This window comes from Pan paniscus, chromosome 14 (assembly GCF_029289425.2).
Source record: "Pan paniscus chromosome 14, NHGRI_mPanPan1-v2.0_pri, whole genome shotgun sequence".
Lineage (NCBI taxonomy): Eukaryota > Metazoa > Chordata > Mammalia > Primates > Hominidae > Pan > Pan paniscus.
This window is the reverse complement of record NC_073263.2, coordinates 115126231-115145571: the sequence shown is the minus strand read 5'-3', so window position 1 is coordinate 115145571 and position 19341 is coordinate 115126231. Positions and strand designations below refer to the sequence as shown.

General features: G+C 52.5%; 1 protein-coding gene across 16 annotated transcripts in view; it reads right to left on the bottom strand.

The window, feature by feature from the left end:
- Window positions 1-19341, bottom strand: part of TFDP1 (transcription factor Dp-1) — a 60068-nt gene that overhangs the window by 7249 nt on the left and 33478 nt on the right. For all 16 annotated transcript variants that reach the window (XM_034937072.3, XM_055097059.2, XM_055097055.2 and 13 more), the window contains 4 exons: window positions 12728-12834; window positions 3026-3147; window positions 1485-1650; window positions 311-454 (listed from right to left, as the gene is read on the bottom strand). In XM_034937072.3, coding sequence (XP_034792963.1) covers window positions 311-454; window positions 1485-1650; window positions 3026-3147; window positions 12728-12834 — 539 coding nt within the window. The remainder of the gene's footprint in view (window positions 1-310; window positions 455-1484; window positions 1651-3025; window positions 3148-12727; window positions 12835-19341) is intronic.

The following is a 19341-nucleotide window of genomic DNA, read 5'->3' as shown; positions in this document are numbered from 1 at the left end:
ACCTTCTCCCCTCTCCTCTCATTTCTTGGATTTAACTATGGTATCTAAAAAGAAAACAAAAATCCCACAAACTAGGATTCAGAATTAACCTACACTAGAGTTTAACAGACTCTAGTGGGTCTGGGCCAACCATGCTCCCTCCCCTGACAGCCAAGACTGAGAAACGCAGGGAGACGTCTGCATGACCGTCTGCCAGCCGGACACAGAGAGCATAAGGGCACGGAGCCCAGACCCTTCTGAGTGACCGACGACTAAAACATCTACACGGACTTGAAGGGAAATCAAGGTTGAAGGAAGGCTGAAGGGGCACCTCTAAGTTCTGACATTCCTGAGCCGAGTTGGTGGGCAGACCAATCCACTTGATCTCCTTCTTCTCCTTAGAGATGATGTTCATGGCCATTAGCACGTTTAAGGCATCGTAGACGCGCCGTCTTATGTTTTTCTGGTCATAAGCCTGGGGATGACAGGGAGTGGAGTTTCCAAATGATCCAAAAAGGCCTGTGGATCCCATCTTAAACTGTAGGCCACGGGCACCGGCTCAAAGGGGCACCCCGCTCACGGAGCTGTCACCCCAACACGTCCTCAGGGAGCGCTCCCACCCCACAGATGACGCAGGGCAAGACGGGGCTGTGCGAAGCCTGAGTGTGTTCCAGAAGGGGAGCTGGGGGCTCTCGGGTGTCGAGCCCAGCTGGTGAGGTGGGCATTTGTGCATTTCTGGGCCGCTAGACGTGCAGAGCCAGCCCACGTGCTCACTCACTGGAGTTGACAAAGCATCATGCCAGCAAATGGATCGGGAAAAATTCTTTTATGCTGTACTTGGCATTTTCTGCATGGTTTTAACTGTTTCTGATATTAAAAGGGCGAAACGTACCACACCGCTGGGCTCCGCCACCCCAGCCTCTCGGCCCCGGCACACACTTACTGACTCGTTTGGTAAAAATTCTTTTATGCTGTACTTGGCATTTTCTGTATGGTTTTAACTGTTTCCAATATTAAAAGGGCGAAACGTACCACACCGCTGGGCTCCGCCACCCCAGCCTCTCGGCCCCCGGCACACACTTACTGACTCGTTTGGTAAAAATTCTTTTATGCTGTACTTGGCATTTTCTGCATGGTTTTAACTGTTCCCGATATTAAAAGAGCGAAACGTACCACACCGCTGGGCTCCGCCACCCCAGCCTCTCAGCCCCGGCACACACTTACTGACTCGTTTGGTAAAAATTCTTTTATGCTGTACTTGGCATTTTCTGCATGGTTTTAACTGTTCCCGATATTAAAAGAGCGAAACGTACCACACCGCTGGGCTCCGCCACCCCAGCCTCTCAGCCCCGGCACACACTTACTGACTCGTTTGGTAAAAATTCTTTTATGCTGTACTTGGCATTTTCTGCATGGTTTTAACTGTTCCCGATATTAAAAGAGCGAAACGTACCACACTGCTGGGCTCCGCCACCCCAGCCTCTCGGCCCCCGGCACACACTTACTGACTCGTTTGGTAAGATGTGGTTGTCGGCAGCACTGAACTCCGCAACCAGCTCGTCTGCCACTTCGTTGTAGGAAGTGGTCCCTTTCCTCTGCACCTTCTCGCAGACCTTCATGGAGAAATGCCGTAGGCCCTTGCCATTCTTCTCTCCTTTCCTGTTGCGCTTCCTTCAAAATACAAAGGAAAAGAGAAGCGACTGTCAGCCCTCCTGAGGTTCAGCCTGAATCGAGGAATGCTTTTACCTGAGAGCTCTAATGAGCTGCACAAAAAGGGGCCACGTCCCACGGGCGCAGCAGATCCAACACGTGAGCAGGCCAGGACCCCCTAGCCCCAGCCCCCAGGCCCAGTGGTCCTGCAGGTCAGAAAGCGAGTGTCTCCCCAGCAGGCTGCACCTCTAACCTTCCAAGTGTCAGGGAAAACGGGAGGCATCCCCAGGACCCAAATCAGCATATGGGAGACGTGCCAGTACACCAAGCACCACTTTTCTTTTTGTTGTTGTTTTTTCTTTTTTGAGACGGAGTCTCGCTCTGTCGTGGGCTGGAGTGCGGTGGCGCCATCTCGGCTCACTGCGACCTCCACCTCCTGGGTTCAAGCGATTCTCCTGCCTCAGCCTCCCGAGTAGCTGGGATTACAGGCACGTGCCACCACATCTGGCTAATTTTTTTGTATTTTTAGTAGAGACGGGGTTGCACCACGTTGGCCAGGATGGTCTCAATCTCTTGACCTCGTGATCTGCTGGCCTTGGCCTCTAGGATTACAGGCGTGAGCCCCAAGCACCACTTTTCTAAAGAGGGCAGCCAGAATCAGGAACTATGGGACGTTTCAGTGTAAATTTGGGAATTCTTAGGACAAATTTCAGCAGGCTGTAATTTCATACAGCTTGGGCTGTGACAGCCGCTTGACAACAGGTGCAAAGCACTAAGTGTGCTTCAGGTCGAGGGAAAGCCCAACTCCGTACACTCTGGTCAGTCCCCACATGGCGGGAAAGGCCACCTGAGGTTCCTAGCTGGTGAAGCTTTGGGCACCAACACAGGCAGGCTTTTGCAGCTTTGCGTGTGTGTGTTTTTAAGGAAAGACACAGCTCATCAGATCTTGCTTTAGTGGAAGGAGCAGCTCTGGTGGGACCACCCGCGGGGGCTGTAACCCCAGGGGCAGTAGAGGCTGAATTCAGGGGCAGTGGGTGAAATCCATCCCACATGCTCCCAGCACAGACGAGGAAAAGTCTCCGAGGTCCTGTGGCGAGTGCGAGGCCAGCTTCTCCCCGTCTTGGCCAAGAGCTGCCAGCCCTTCAAAGAGCACCTACTACACCAGACACAACGCGGGGTGGGCGGTGCCCAGCCCGACTTCTCCATGACCGAGGCAGTGCGCCTCGGCTGCACACCTGTGCAGGCCACGATGATGGGTGAGTGTGATTCGGAGGCTGACATCAACGCGCGTGGGAGCCCCATCGCACGACTGTGTGACACACGTGGCCCAGGAGAACGTGGAGGTGCGAACCGCAAGCAGTCCTACAACTCTAAGGGTCCAGAGGGAAGTGCTCACCCGGCAGACCAAGGTGAGGAGTCGGAAGGCTGGTTCTGAGAGGCAAAGTGAGTGCTGGGGGTGTGTGGGCTTCCTACCACCAGGGTGTTTGACGCTGCCGGTCTCTGAGGCGTACCAATTACCTACAGTCGAAAAAGACAATTCAGACAGTCAGTCCCCTCCCACACGGCGAGGGTGCCATGCCCACCATCTGTTCGCTATCTGCAGCCACTGCTGAATTTCCTTAACCACAGTGAGCAGCCACGACGGAGCAGGAAAAACGTCCAGCGGTGGACGCTTTTGTCACGGTGACGGCATCACCACACCGGTTCTGAATGTGGCTCATCTTCCTCTTGTCAGTCACAGGCATCTTCTCCAATTAGACAAAAGCAACAAGAAACTTCGGACAACCCAAGCAAGCAAGAACAGGACAGGGCAGAGCGTGACCCCCAAACCGCACACAAGGCGCTAACGGTCAAGTTTAATGAAGGGGGCGGCACAGAATTCCACACAGGGCACTTGAGCACGCTTCCATTTTTCCCTTCACCCTTTTACTTCCTTTTAGTGATATGGATGAGGATGAAATTGTATCCTTCCGTGGTACTAAAAAGAGGCCTGAAACAAACCAAAAACAGCTCTCAAAAGACAAAAGCACAGGCAGGGTGACAGCAGCTGCTCCTCCAGCCCAGCAGGGTGACAGCCATCACCTGGTAACCCTGTGCCCTGGGGCCCTGTCTGGGGGAACCCCTGCACCCACAACGGCGTCAGGCAAGGAGGGAGGGCGACCAGCACTGGGGGCGGAAGGTAGGGGCTCCACACGCCCCCGGGGCTCACACACCTGGGCCCCTCTGGGGGGAACCACCAGAGGCAACGCCAGTGTGGACACTGACCCACCCGCCCCACCCCACAGCACACCTGAGGTGTCAACAACTGTCTCTTCCTTCAGGGACATGCTGGCTGATCTGACTCCTGACAAGGTCTTACCACTTTAGTTCCAACAATGAATGTTCGAGTGTGAATACCTGGACACCCTCATACAGGCAAATACAACTCTGACTTTTCAAAGATCTTGTGGCACGACTCTATCTAAACTGGAAACACTATTTCTCAGTAAATGTTAAATCATTCAATTCACCACAAATCAAAGTGCCTCAGCGATTAAACTGCTTGTATGGACATGCAGTTTCCGTTAAAGGGATTGGAGCTGGACACCTGTATGCTGGCGGGGGGGGGCTTCATGTGGCCGATGCCCTGAGCTACTCTAAGCTGGGCCCCCCCAGTTCCCCTTCTTACGGGGATAAATGCATCACCTGCGGTGGCCCTGGGAGCAGCTGACGGGGACACTTTCCAATTATCCCTAGGCCAGATCACCTGTCAGCTCCGGAGAAGAAAAACATTTCAAGGACTGATCTTTTCATTGACACTCATCTCTCCGATGATCAGAGACTCATCAGAGTGCGGCCTTCTGTGGATCACCCCGTTAGCAGGCCACGAAATCAAACAAGTGAATTTTCTGCAAAATGAAGCCATACAAAAGATAAATCTCCTGGGCGTGGATAAATGTCCTGTGAAACTTGTTTTGTTCAATACGTGTGTGTGTGTGTGTGTGCTGCTGGGGCACTGGGCCACGTGGGAGATCGAAACAGCTGACAAAAGGACCCTGAGACCCGGGTTGCCTGAGAGCGCGCTGGCCCCGCACGGCTTCCTGCGTTGAGTTCAGCGGATGCCATTCTCCGGGAGTTGATGTCAGACTGAGAACCCGCCAGCTCCATGCCAGGCAGTGCTGGCTGGCTCCGCGCATACCACACGCACAGGTACAGGGGGCTGGAGAATCCCACGCACGATTCTAACCCACCTCATGGGTCCACTCCCTTCCCCGGGAATCCCAGGACCACGCAAGGCACTGGATCTTGGCCCCAAGACAGATGCCGTCACCGTGCTGCTGTCCTCCAGTCAGGAGCAAACCGACTCACAAAGAGTGGACTTACAACGAGGAACTGACTTACAACGAGGAACTTACAAGGAACATCCCGATAAACCCGCATGACCTGAAAATACCCTAAGTCGAAACGTACGTCATCCACCTCTCCTACCACGCATCACAGCTTAGCCAGCCTACCTTACACGTGCTCAGATCACGCATGTTAGCCCAGTCGGGCAGAAGCACCTCACACAAAGCCCACTCTAGTCAAGTGTGGGTATCCCAGGAGACCCACTGAATACCGCACTCAAAATGAAACACAGGACGATCGTATGGGCAGTGGAAGCAGTTTCCACTGAATGCATGTTGCTTTTGGACCATCTTAAAGTCAAAATCACAGGTCAAACCCACTGTAAGTTGGGAAGAAGAGAAAGCCAGAGGCAGGTACACACCAGGTGCTCAATGGTGCTCACCAACAACCTTTCCTGGAAGACAGGACTCAGCACCCAGGGGCACCCTGAGAACGAGCCACCAGTGCACTGGGAATGCGTTGTTACGGAGGCCAGGTCTTACAGGAAGCTCTCCTTACTCTCCTGCTTTAACTGCTCCCTGCGGAAGGCCCCGCGGCATCAGGCCCATGCAGTGCTGGGCAAGGGTGCCTGCACCTTCCTCTGCGTGCCCTGCGTGGCAGCTCCCCTCACTGTGTCTCCGCAGCACTGTCCCTGCTCCTCACCCATCACCTGCTGCTCACCAGCCCTGTGAGCTGAGTCAGCATCACAGGGGCGGCCTGGAGCCAGCCCTCCCAGGAACGAGACAGAGGCTTTGCTCCCGGACCTGGCACAGGTGTGTGCGTTTCCTTCCTGGTGCACAGGAAGCCGGTGAACTCGGGCCGGCCGCCTGTGCCACAGGACGCCTTCCAGTCTCCCATTCAACAGACATGGAGCAGGCCCCCAGCCTCACTTCCCTACACCAGGAGCCACACTCAACAGCCAGAGGAGCCACGGCAACACGCTGAAGCCCTGGAGGGCGTGTCTGGGCAGAAGCGCAGGGAAAACAGGAACCAATGAGGTGCCAGAGGGTGGATGGGACAGTGCCGGGAAGGACAGTTCAGAGCTGGGCCCCTAGGGAAAAAAAGGAGGTATCGGAAGCAGTGGCCACGCTAGCTGGAGTGGTGGGCAGAGACCCTGGAAGGGAGAAGTGGTCACAGCACAATGAGGGGTACTGCCCAAAGCTGGGAGGCTGTGGGTCCCACTCCAACCAGGGCTTTCCAGGAGATCCAGGAGCCTCTGGGAGCAGGAGGCAGGCAGGGGCTGAAAGGCGCCAGGGACACCCACCCCTTAGATTTAACAGTGGCTTCTCTGGAGGATGGGCTCCGCCCTCACGACTCCCTCACCCACCTCTCGCTGGGGAGCAGGGGAGGTGACCCGGGCCCCACAGGTCATAAGGGGTCTCCCTTCCTACTGTGCTCACGGCTGGAATCCAAGCTGCGCTTCAGAGAAAGTAAATGACATGGCTTCAGACACAGTCTTTACACAGCTCCAGACACAGTCTTTACACGGCTCCAGACACAGTCTTTACACGGCTCCAGACACAGTCTTACACGGCTCCAGACACAGTCTTTACACGGCTCCAGACACAGTCTTTACACGGCTCCAGACACAGTCTTTACACGGCTCCAGACACAGTCTTACACGGCTCCAGACACAGTCTTTACACGGCTCCAGACACAGTCTTTACACGGCTCCAGACAGTCTTTACACGGCTCCAGACACAGTCTTTACACGGCTCCAGACACAGTCTTTACACGGCTCCAGACAGTCTTTACACGGCTCCAGACACAGTCTTTACACGGCTCCAGACACAGTCTTACACGGCTCCAGACACAGTCTTTACACGTTTCCAGACACAGTCTTTACACGGCTCCAGACACAGTCTTTACACGGCTCCAGACACAGTCTTTACACGGCTCCAGACACAGTGTTTACACGGCTCCAGTCTTTACACGGCTCCAGACACAGTGTTTACACGGCTCCAGACAGTCTTTACACGGCTCCAGACACAGTCTTACACGGCTCCAGACACAGTCTTTACACGGCTCCAGACACAGTCTTACACGGCTCCAGACACAGTCTTTACACGTTTCCAGACACAGTCTTTACACGGCTCCAGACACAGTCTTTACACGGCTCCAGACACAGTCTTTACACGGCTCCAGACAGTCTTTACACGGCTCCAGACACAGTCTTACACGGCTCCAGACACAGTCTTTACACGGCTCCAGACAGTCTTTACACGGCTCCAGACACAGTCTTTACACGGCTCCAGACAGTCTTTACACGGCTCCAGACACAGTCTTTACACGGCTCCAGACAGTCTTTACACGGCTCCAGACACAGTCTTTACAAGGCTCCAGACAGTCTTTACACGGCTCCAGACACAGTCTTTACACGGCTCCAGACAGTCTTTACACGGCTCCAGACACAGTCTTTACACGGCTCCAGACACAGTCTTTACACGGCTCCAGACACAGTCTTTACACGGCTCCAGACACAGTCTTTACACGGCTCCAGACAGTCTTTACACGGCTCCAGACACAGTCTTTACACGGCTCCAGACAGTCTTTACACGGCTCCAGACACAGTCTTTACACGGCTCCAGACACAGTCTTTACACGGCTCCAGACAGTCTTTACACGGCTCCAGACAGTCTTTACACGGCTCCAGACACAGTCTTTACACGGCTCCAGACAGTCTTTACACGGCTCCAGACAGTCTTTACACGGCTCCAGACAGTCTTTACACGGCTCCAGACACAGTCTTACACGGCTCCAGACACAGTCTTTACACGTTTCCAGACACAGTCTTTACACGGCTCCAGACACAGTCTTTACACGGCTCCAGACAGTCTTTACACGGCTCCAGACACAGTCTTTACACGGCTCCAGACAGTCTTTACACGGCTCCAGACACAGTCTTTACACGGCTCCAGACACAGTCTTTACACGGCTCCAGACAGTCTTTACACGGCTCCAGACAGTCTTTACACGGCTCCAGACACAGTCTTTACACGGCTCCAGACAGTCTTTACACGGCTCCAGACAGTCTTTACACGGCTCCAGACAGTCTTTACACGGCTCCAGACACAGTCTTACACGGCTCCAGACACAGTCTTTACACGTTTCCAGACACAGTCTTTACACGGCTCCAGACACAGTCTTTACACGGCTCCAGACACAGTCTTTACACGGCTCCAGACAGTCTTTACACGGCTCCAGACACAGTCTTACACGGCTCCAGACACAGTCTTTACACGGCTCCAGACAGTCTTTACACGGCTCCAGACACAGTCTTTACACGGCTCCAGACAGTCTTTACACGGCTCCAGACACAGTCTTTACACGGCTCCAGACAGTCTTTACACGGCTCCAGACACAGTCTTTACAAGGCTCCAGACAGTCTTTACACGGCTCCAGACACAGTCTTTACACGGCTCCAGACAGTCTTTACACGGCTCCAGACACAGTCTTTACACGGCTCCAGACACAGTCTTTACACGGCTCCAGACACAGTCTTTACACGGCTCCAGACACAGTCTTTACACGGCTCCAGACAGTCTTTACACGGCTCCAGACACAGTCTTTACACGGCTCCAGACAGTCTTTACACGGCTCCAGACACAGTCTTTACACGGCTCCAGACACAGTCTTTACACGGCTCCAGACAGTCTTTACACGGCTCCAGACAGTCTTTACACGGCTCCAGACACAGTCTTTACACGGCTCCAGACAGTCTTTACACGGCTCCAGACAGTCTTTACACGGCTCCAGACAGTCTTTACACGGCTCCAGACAGTCTTTACACGGCTCCAGACACAGTCCTTTGACTCTAAAGCTTTTGCAGCTTCCACGCCAGCAGTCGTTAGAAAACAGAGCTGCAGGTGGAAGCATCCCACGGTAGAGGACCTGCCGGAGGTCCACCTTGCCCGAGACCAACCCTTCTCCCCCAGGAGCTCCCCTCCTCACTGGCTGCACAGTGAGCCTTGGTGTTTAAAGCAGCGATCCCCCAACCTTTTTGGTATCAGGGACCAGTTTTGTGGAAGACAATTTTTCCACTGACCGGGGTCAGGGGTAGTTTCGGGAAGAAACTGTCCCACCTCAGATCATCAGGCATTCGATTCTCATACGGAGTGCCGCCTAGATCCTGCATGTGCCGTTCACAGTGGGGTTTGCGCTCCTGAGAACCTAATGCTGGGATCTGACAGGAGGCAGGGCTCAGGCGGTCACCTCCTGCTGTGCGGCCGGCTTCCTAACAGGCCCAGGGGTTGGGGACTCCTGATTTAAGGCATCCCTTCTGCCCTAAGTGCACACTTTTTGCACCTTAATATCACACACTCTAAAAACTGAGATTACGATGTCTCCGTGTAGTGTGACCCCACTCAGACACAGAATCCTAGAGACGGACCAAGGTTAACTGCAGTGTCCAGAGAGACAGGGCCAGTGGTGCAGCTGCAAAGTAAGGCCACTGCGACCACAGATGCCGACTTCTGGGACACAGGCCTGGGTGGGGGCTGCTTCTCTCCAGGGGCTCACACAGGCCGCTGCTCCTGCCGGCTGAGCACATCTGTCTTCTGTCCTGCACACGTTCCTGTGCACGTGCTGAGCTCTGCGGCACCACAGGCTTCACAAGCATCTGCACCTCAAAAGACCCTGACCTTGACAAGCCCTGCGCCTGCTGACTGCTGAAGGTCAGAGACCTAAGGACCTCCCCACCGCTTTCACTCACATGCCCGGACTGAGCCCCACCCCTCGCGTCAGAATGAGCCAGTCCAGTTTTTTGTAAACCTCTGGTATACAAAAAGGTTTAAGAAACATTTGCCCTTTGTCAGCTTTAATTCCCATCACTGGGATTTTGCAAAGCACAAAACAGCAATGACAAGCTCCACCCGAACAGCTGAATTTAAATCAGGAACTTGACTTTCAGTGACGAAGTTTAAAGCACATCGATAAGATAATCTTCTCATTCGTTTTCCCCCAGTGTATTCACACCGGCAGTAAAGACGGAAGTGGTGCTACAATTATTCACCCAGACAAACTCTGCTATGACACACAGCACCTATAAAATCACACTTAGAATTCCCAGTCAACTTATAACCAAACCTATAATCTAATTATCAAGCAAAACAAAAAGTGAATTTTTAGCTTTTATCAAAATGGCATTTACTGAAAAGCCGTGATCTGCTGTGCAACGTGGTTGAAAAGCCGTATGACGTGGTAGGGCTTCCACAAACCGCTACTTTCAATGGCCACAAAACTTCTGCAGAGCAAGTTTTTTGTCACCTTCCACTGGCAGGAAAGGGGGCCACAAAAGCTGCCTGGGATCTGGAACCGCTCACTCAGGACAGCTGTGTGGGAGCACACATGGGGAGAGGGGGTGCGGGGAAGCGGGGTGCAGGGAAGTGGGACGCGGGGAAGGGAGCGCAGGGAAGGCAGTCCTGCTCAGATCCTCAAGGCTGTGACCCACAAGCCACTCTCTCTTAAAACTCATATCCTAACATCTGTTAAAGAATCCGGAGAATTTCAAGCGTATTTAAATAAAGGGAAATAGCAGGAATGCATATAAAATAAAGACTAAAGTGCAAAAATGACCAAAATATCCCTGGTATGTGGTCATGTTCTCTGAAGAAAACATGATTAGACCAAAGGGAGATGCCCTAGACAACAAAAAACAGCTCAGTACAGAGAGCTCTCCACAGGGCCAGGGACACCTGAGGATGCCTGGGGATCCATGAGAGACACCTGGGGACACGTGAGAGACACCTGAGGACACGTGAGAGACACCTGAGAAACACCTGAGGACATGTGAGAGATACCTGAGGACATGTGAGAGACACATGAGGACACGTGAGAGACACCTGAGGACATGTGAGAGATACCTGAGGACATGTGAGAGATACCTGAGGACATGTGAGAGATACCCTGAGAGACACCTGAGGACACGTGAGAGACACCTGAGGACATGTGAGAGACACATGAGGACACGTGAGAGACACCTGAGGACATGTGAGAGATACCTGAGGACATGTGAGAGATACCTGAGGACATGTGAGAGATACCCTGAGAGACACCTGAGGACACGTGAGAGACACCTGAGGACATGTGAGAGACACCTGAGGACATGTGAGAGACACGTGAGAAACACCTGAGGACATGTGAGAGACACGTGAGAGACACCTGAGGACATGTGAGAGACACCTGAGGACATGTGAGAGACACCTGAGGACATGTGAGAGACACGTGAGAAACACCTGAGGACATGTGAGAGATACCTGAGGACACGTGACAGACATCTGAGGACACGTGAGAGACACCTGAGGACACGTGAGAGACACCTGAGGACATGTGAGAGACACCTGAGGACACGTGAGAGACACCTGAGGACATGTGAGAGACACATGAGGACATGTGAGAGACACCTGAGAAACACCTGAGGACATGTGAGAGACACGTGAGAGACACATGAGGACATGTGAGAGACACCTGAGGACATGTGAGAGATACCTGAGGACATGTGAGAGATACCCTGAGAGACACCTGAGGACACGTGAGAGACACCTGAGGACATGTGAGAGACACATGAGGACATGTGAGAGACACCTGAGAAACACCTGAGAACATGTGAGAGACACGTGAGAGACACCTGAGGACATGTGACAGACACCTGAGGACATGTGAGAGATACCCTGAGAGACACCTGAGGACACGTGAGAGACACCTGAGGACATGTGAGAGACACCTGGTGACAGTGAACGGACAGGTTCTCATCCCACCCGGAGGTGTTCAATCCTTGTAAGAGGACTGGGCCACAGCACAGACGGAGCAGGGTGAGGGGGTGGAGTGGGCCAGGAGGCCGGGGTGCGAGAGGTGCTGCATCACCAAAGCCCAGGGTTGGCAGGAACAGGGCTGGGGCAGCTGCCCAGGCGGGGCCACAGCATCATCTCAGGACCAGGAAGGAGCCCTCAGGCACCATAAACAAGTCCCTGAGGAAGGACTGGAAGCCCGGCCTAGCCTTGGGATGGCTGTGTCCCTCACCACCAGCTCCAGTCACAGCCAAACCTGCCCACCAAGTGCCTGGGGCCCCATTTCTGGTGAGGTCAGGATTCTGTGTGGGCTCCCTGTCTCCAGTAGGCTGCCACCGGCAAGGACGCAGAGGGCGGACACGAGACAGGAAACAGCATTATGAGAAGCAGCATCAGTTGGCCAGCATCAGCCTGGGGAGGGGGGATACGCCACTTCCCAATGCCCACGTGCCCCTCTCCTGTGCGTGGCCAAGGGAGCAGCATCTGCCCTGTCACTGCCCCGGGGCCAACGCACAGCCACGGCCAGGGCCCTATCCCTCTCTGGCTTCCCAGCCTGATGTCTCCAGGAGGGCCACAGCCAACGCTCGGCCACATCACGTAAGAAGCCCTTGTTAGATGAAGAGCTTTGAGCTCTGACACTAAGAGGAAGCTGCCTCTGGTTGGGGCCGCGGCCCCACCCACCACCCTCCAGTTACTGGAAGGATGGCATGGGCTGGGGCACACAGGAGTGCTGTGGGCGCCATCACCTCTCCCACAACAACACGTGGGCAGCTGCAGAGGGCTATGGAAAATCTAGCACTGGCCACGGGCTCCCTGATGAGGGAAAGGCCCCATGCTGCAACCGGAGCCCAAATCCAGGCACGCCTGGGAACATCCCCAACCACACGGCTCATCCGATCCCGACCCCACACCGAGATCCCGACTGTCCGCTCCTGCGGGAGGCTTACCACTTGCTGGGCAATGTTGACATTGGACTGTCCAAAGGTTTTTGGCAAGAGCTGCTTCCCGAGCGGGTTGACGGTGGAGGGGTGAACGGCCACGAGGGACACCACGCCTGCAACACAAGGACACCAGGTCAAGGGCGAGACTCCTTTTCTAAGTTAAGGCTACAAGCGACCATTCTAAATGCAAGACGGTGCTTTTTGCAATTAGAGATGCTTAGCTTTCCCCACGTGTACTGTCTCAAATCCAGGGCTCAAGAGCAACACCTCCATGAAGCTTGATTCCTAATGTAAACCCGTAAGGGGAGGGCCGCAGGGCCGCGCTGACGCCACCCAGGTGACCCAGGCAGATCATCCACCGCTCCAGCCCCTCGGCGATGTCTGCTATGGAGCGTGCTGGTGGGGACCATGGCCTGGAAAAGTCTGTGATTCTGTGACAATTATGGAACAGAATTTTAAAACTAGAATTTTTATCCCAACATTTCTCTATAAGGCTGCAAAACTAGTTTGGAAATCTGATAATCCACTTTTCCTTAGGAAGGAGAACCACATTTGTTCCTAGGAAGGAGTGTGCCTTCCACAGAGGCTGCGGCTCTAAACATGCAGGTGCCCTCAGAACACTGGTGAAGCAAGTGGGAGACCCCTCTGCAGGAGATGTGAAGCCTCTGTCTTCCAACAGCGGTATGCAAAAGGTCCTAGGGACAGGGCGGTGGATAAAAGTCCTGGAACATTTACACATAAACAGAAGTAGTAATGATAAAGTTCAAAAACTGGCATCAGCGGGCAGAGAGAACTAAACAGAGAAACCGTAAACCAGGTGGTAGCAAGCACCCTGGGAAACAAGTTGGGAGGCCTGGGTGGTCAGCACAGCCCAGGAGGGGCGTCAGGGCAACACTGGAAGGGTGGGCGGCCACACAGAGGCAGCAAGGGGCTCGCAGTGCCCCGCTGTAGGGACCGGCCCCACAGGGTCGGTGGGTTTCTTCCCGTGTGCGGAGACGAGAGAGTGTAGAAGTAAAGACACAAGACAAAGAGATAAAAGAAAAGGCAGCTGGGCCTGGGGGACCACTACCACCAAGTCGCGGAGACCGGTAGTGGCCCCGAATGCCAGGCTGCACTGATATTTATTGGATACAAGACAAAAGGGAAAGATAAGGAGAGTGAGCCATCTCCAATCATAGGTAAGGCCATGTGGGTCACGTGTCCACTGGACAGGGGGCCCTTCCCTGCCTGGCAGCAGAGGCAGAGAGAGAGAGGAGACAAAGAGAAAGACAGCTTACGCCATTATTTCTGCATATCAGAGACTTTTAGTACTTTCACTAATTTACTACTGCTATCTAGAAGGCAGAGCCAGGTGTACAGGATGGAACATGAAGGTGGACTAGGAGTGTGACCACTGAAGCACAGCATCACAGGGAGACGGTTAGGCCTCCAGATAACTGCGGGCAAGCCTGACTGATGTCAGGCCCTCCACAAGAGGTGGAGGAGCAGAGTCTTCTCTAAACTCCCCCGGGGAAAGGGAGACCACCCCGCCCCATGCCGCTTTCCCGGTCTGCTAAGTAGCGGGTGTTGTTCCTTGACACCTTTTGCTACCGCTGGACCACGGTCCACCTGGTAACAGGCATCTTCCCAGACGCTGGCGTCACCGCTAGACCAAGGAGCCCTCTGGTGGCCCTGTCCGGGCATAACAGAAGGCTCACACTCCTGTCTTCCGGTCACACTTCACTATGTCCCCTCAGCTCCTATCTCTGTATGGCCTGGTTTTTCCTAGGCTATGATTATAGAGCGAGGATTATTATAATATTGGAATAAAGAGTAATTGCTACCAACTAATGATTAATGATATTCATATATAATCATATCTAAGATCTATATCTGGAATAACCATTCTTGTTTTATATTTTATTATACTGGAACAGCTCGTGTCCTCGGTCTCTTGCCTCGGCACCTGGGTGGCTTGCCGCCCACACCCCACCCCACGGCTGGGGGAGCTGAGTGGATGGCCCATTTGAAAATACATGATACCCTCAGGTGAAGAAAACACAGACTTTCGGGTCACAACAACATCAGGAAAGAAGAACTCCCCGATCTCGCCACACCTTGGGCCTCCCCGGACGGCCGCCCATCCGCAGAGCTGCAAGACCCTGGACCTCCCCACAGGCATCTCCCTTCATTCCCACCAGTTAGCACCAAAATGACTCACAAATCATCGGTGAGACTTTCGAATACATTGCCTTTGCGATCTGAAGTTTCATTTTGGGGCCCTTTACAACCCATGCATTTTTAAAACATCTACTGCTTTTTATGCATTTCTTTAAAATGTATTAAACAATGAATTTTGCTGCTACATAAGGACACTTAATAATTTCTCTTAATAACCTAAGTTGGCTAAGACAGATCATTAGGAAGTGATTAAAAAGACATTTGCCTTTTGATTCAACTGGGTTAAATATTAGTATTTTTACCAACCAATGTCAACACATATTTAAAATTCTCTTCTGGAACTAAAATAAGATGATCTGCTTTGGGAAATTTTCTTCCAAAAATAAAGGTGTGCATCCTAAGAAAAGCAAATATTTACTTTTTTATTGTTTTATATATGTGAAAGGTATTTTTAGAATATTCAATTGAAAAGTAAAGATTGTACATATTCGAAATGTACCAGTGATGATTGGATGCACATATACACGGTGTAATACTTACCAGGGAAAGGCATTTTAAAAGCAAAAATAATATTCTACTATGCAGGGAATGATTTAAAGTACGCAATTAAACACTTCAGATTCACATACAGATGAGTAAACACTCAGTTTTCAAGAATATGTAGTTGATTCGTTACAAAGATAACATCTTTTAAAATTTGCAAACGAGTCCCTAATTTCAATAAATGTGAAGAAAGAAACAGACCTCTTGAGTTCACAAAAGCCAGCGGCACTGTCACTCTCCATCAGCAGCCCAGGCGGCTCTTTCCGTCCTGAACGGCCCGGCCACAGTGCCCGCCCACCAGCACCACAGGGAGCATACACTCAGGCATCCCAGTCTGGGGCTCCCCTTTCCTGCCCCATCAGGGAGTGTGGGTAGGACTCAGGGATTCGGGTGGTGGTGGGGCTGTGGGACAGCAGTGTAGCTGAGACCCTCGGGGCATCCGGCCTGCCCTCCATCTGCTCCACCCACAGGCCGGCCGGCTGGCCTGCCTACACCATCTGTCCTTCCCACCAGGTCTCTCCCTCTGGGCCAGAGGCCAGCACCGTGAGGCTGGGGTGGGTTGCTCAGGGTCTTCACAATTAGGAAGGGGGAGACAAACACACAGAGGGAAGAGGGTCCCTCCTCTGGTACCCAGGGCAGGATGAGCGAATGCAGGCAGACATCCAGGGCCCCTGAGCTTCCCCACTCACTCCTGCTGTCCACCTGGAGTCTGAGCCCCCACACCAGTTGCAGGTAAAGGGTTTCGGAGCCCAAGGCCTTGCCAAGCACAGAGGGCCCCTCCCAGCCTAGACACAAACCAACAGAGGACCTCTGAGTGGCACACCACACCAACCCAGCAGCACCCCTGGGTCACCAGCTGAGTCTCTACGGGACAGAGGGCAGGGTACGTGCATCAGTAACAGGGAGAAGAAAGAAATCCTGAGGCTGAGGGTGAATGAATACCCACTGCCCGGCCCCAGAGCAGCACTTCAGAAGGGCCTTGAGATAGGGGCTGAGCTTGCACACCCACCCGACCACAGCGAGCAGCAAGGCCCCTCCCTGAATACATCTCAGATCCACACCCAGAAGTACAGGCTGGAAAGGGCAGTGGCAGTGGCTTCTGGGGCCAGACCTGGGTGGGTGGGCTTCTTTTTGTTTGTTTGTTTTGAGATGGAGTCTCGCTGTGTCGCCCAGGCTGGAGGGCAGTGACATGATCTCGGCTCACTGCAAGCTCCGCCTCCCGCGTTCCAGCGATTCTCCTGCCTCAGCCTCCTGAGTAGCTGGGACTACAGGCACCTGCCACCACACTGGCTAATTTTTGTATTTTTAGTAGAGAAGGGGTTTCACCATGTTGGCCAGGCTGGTCTTGAACGCCTGACCTCTGGTGATCTGCCCGCCTCGGCCTCCCAAAGTGCTGGGATTACAGGTGTGAGCCACTGCGCCCAGCCGGGCTTCTTGTTTCTATTCACTGAGAAACTTTTCAAATACAAACAATAACATGACAATTTTATTCCAGTACACTTAAAATTCACTGTTATCATCATACTTGCTTCAAGTTTCATAGAGACATAAAGAGCAGAAATAAAATTACAGTCCCCAGGATCCTCAGCCTCCCCACGAGTCTGCCCTGCGTGCAACTCCCAGGGCCTGCAGGGACGTACTCACTTCATTTTTCATACTTTTCCAGGATGTGCTGAACCAAAGGCTATAAATAATTGTTTTTGTGTGCGTCTGAAACACAGACAAATATTATATGGCTCGCATTCTGCAATTCTGCCAACACTGTGTTTCAGATTTACCCATACATAGAGCCGTCAGGCTGATTTCCCTAAATGCTGTTATGCTATGCCATTATAATAAAGTGGTCATACGAACACAGATGTCATATGAAAATGCTGTTTGTTATTACTGAACCGCATGGTGTGTGTTTTTCTCGGCACACCTGCCACCAGGGAAGCCCTGGTCCCAGCGGCCGCCGTCCCAGAGTCCACCCAGCTCCCCAAGAGGTCATTCCAGGCCAAATGCACCAGTGGCAGCCAGGCTGCCGCTCCCTGCCACTTTTTTGTCCACCTCAGGATAGAATGTTATTTCAATTAGTAGTAGTAGTTGTTGTTTTTGAGACAGGGTCTCACTCTGTCACCCAGGCTGGAGTGCAGTTGTAGAATCTCAGCTCACTGCAACCTCCACCTCCCGGTTCAAGGGATCCTCCCACCTCAGCCTCCCAAGTAGCTGGTACTACAGGCTCGCACAACCACACCCAGCTAATTTTTGTATTTTTTGTAGAGACAGGGTTTCGCCACATCACCCAGACTGGTCTTGAACTCCTGAGTTCAAGCGATCCACCCGCCTTGGCCTCTCAAAGTGCTGGGACTACAGGTGTGAGCCACCACGCCCAGCCAATCATTTAGTTTTAATCTGGCAATATAAGTAGAGTGTTCCACACATTTTCTTGATAAGACTGCCACACACAATCTATGCATGGGAGGGAGGAGGACTAACATTTCAGGGACAAGCTGAGTCACATGAAGACATGGCCCACAAGCCGACTCAATAGAAATAATATTGTTTCAACTGTAAAAGGCACTACACAGCGTTTTTCAAATGAACTAATTAAAAACATTTTATATACAGCATTTTAAATGGAGAATTCCTTTCTTGGGAAGAAAACTAGTTAAGAATATATATGGTCTCAGTTGCTATAATCCATTAACAGAAAAAGGAGTCTAAATATAGTATTCACGTTTTTATCATTACTAATCCTATTCTATTAATATCTATAGGGCTTAAGATAAATTATGAAACCATACAGTTTTGTATTTCTGAAAAACAATTTTAACATCTTTACATTGTCAGAGCCAGATGTCTAAGAGTTACTATTTTGCCCACCATGCTGGAGATGTTTTGTTTGCTTATCTGGCCAAGCACAGCCCCTCTGCAGGTGAGCGGCTCTGCAGGTGAGCGGCTCTGCAGGTGAAGGGTTCTGCAGGTGAGCGGCTCTGCAGGTGAGCGGCTCTGCAGGTGAGCGGCTCTGCAGGTGAGCGGCTCTGCAGGTGAAGGGTTCTGCAGGTGAGCGGCTCTGCAGGTGAGCGGCTCTGCAGGTGAGTGCCTCCGTGACTGGCTCGCAAGCAGCATTTGTGCACACTTGACTGGCCACAACAGAATGTTCTTCTCTGTTGTCAGCACTGAGGAGGAAGCTCCTGCCTAAGCAACCACAGCCAGGCACCCGCTCCATGGAGACATTGCTCTCTCCAGACTCCATTCAGACTCAGGAGACCTGAGCTCCTGGAATGCAGGCTGAGGCAGCTCCCACACAAAAGCTATCCTCTGGCCTCCGTTGCACAAATCACACACCTACTGTGCCTGACGTGGCTGGGCCTCCAGCAGGACCTGCTCCTGAGAACACACGGGTGCTAGTCCAAGTTCACAGCATGGCTCAAGTCACTCCCACAAACCTCTCTATACAAACACACAAAGCTCTGGGAGGCTACCCTGCATCCAAGAGTCATCATCTCACACCTGGAACAAGGGTTACGGCCACAGAAATGTCATTACTGGGCTAAAAACAGAGGCTGGGCTTTTAATGTCCTTCAGGTTAAAAATAGAGAAATACAAAGAGAGAAAAAGCTGATGGCCTCTCCTGACAGTTTTGTAGGAGGCTGGCAGTTTGAAGAGGCCAACCAAAACTTATACCCTCCCTTCCTATAACCCCCTTCCTAACAGCTCTACAAAGACCAGTGCGTGTGTCGGGGGGCAAGGGGCACAGTTCACAGGCGACAGTCACCACAAGTAAGGAATTACGTAAGCAACACTAAGCTTCTGACCACACATCATTGCTAAATTTCCTCCTCCACTTAGAACCCTAAAGCCAACAGATATGAGATTGAAGCAGGAGGAAAGTAAAGACACAACAAAGGGAGATGCTCTTTAGTAAGCAGTCA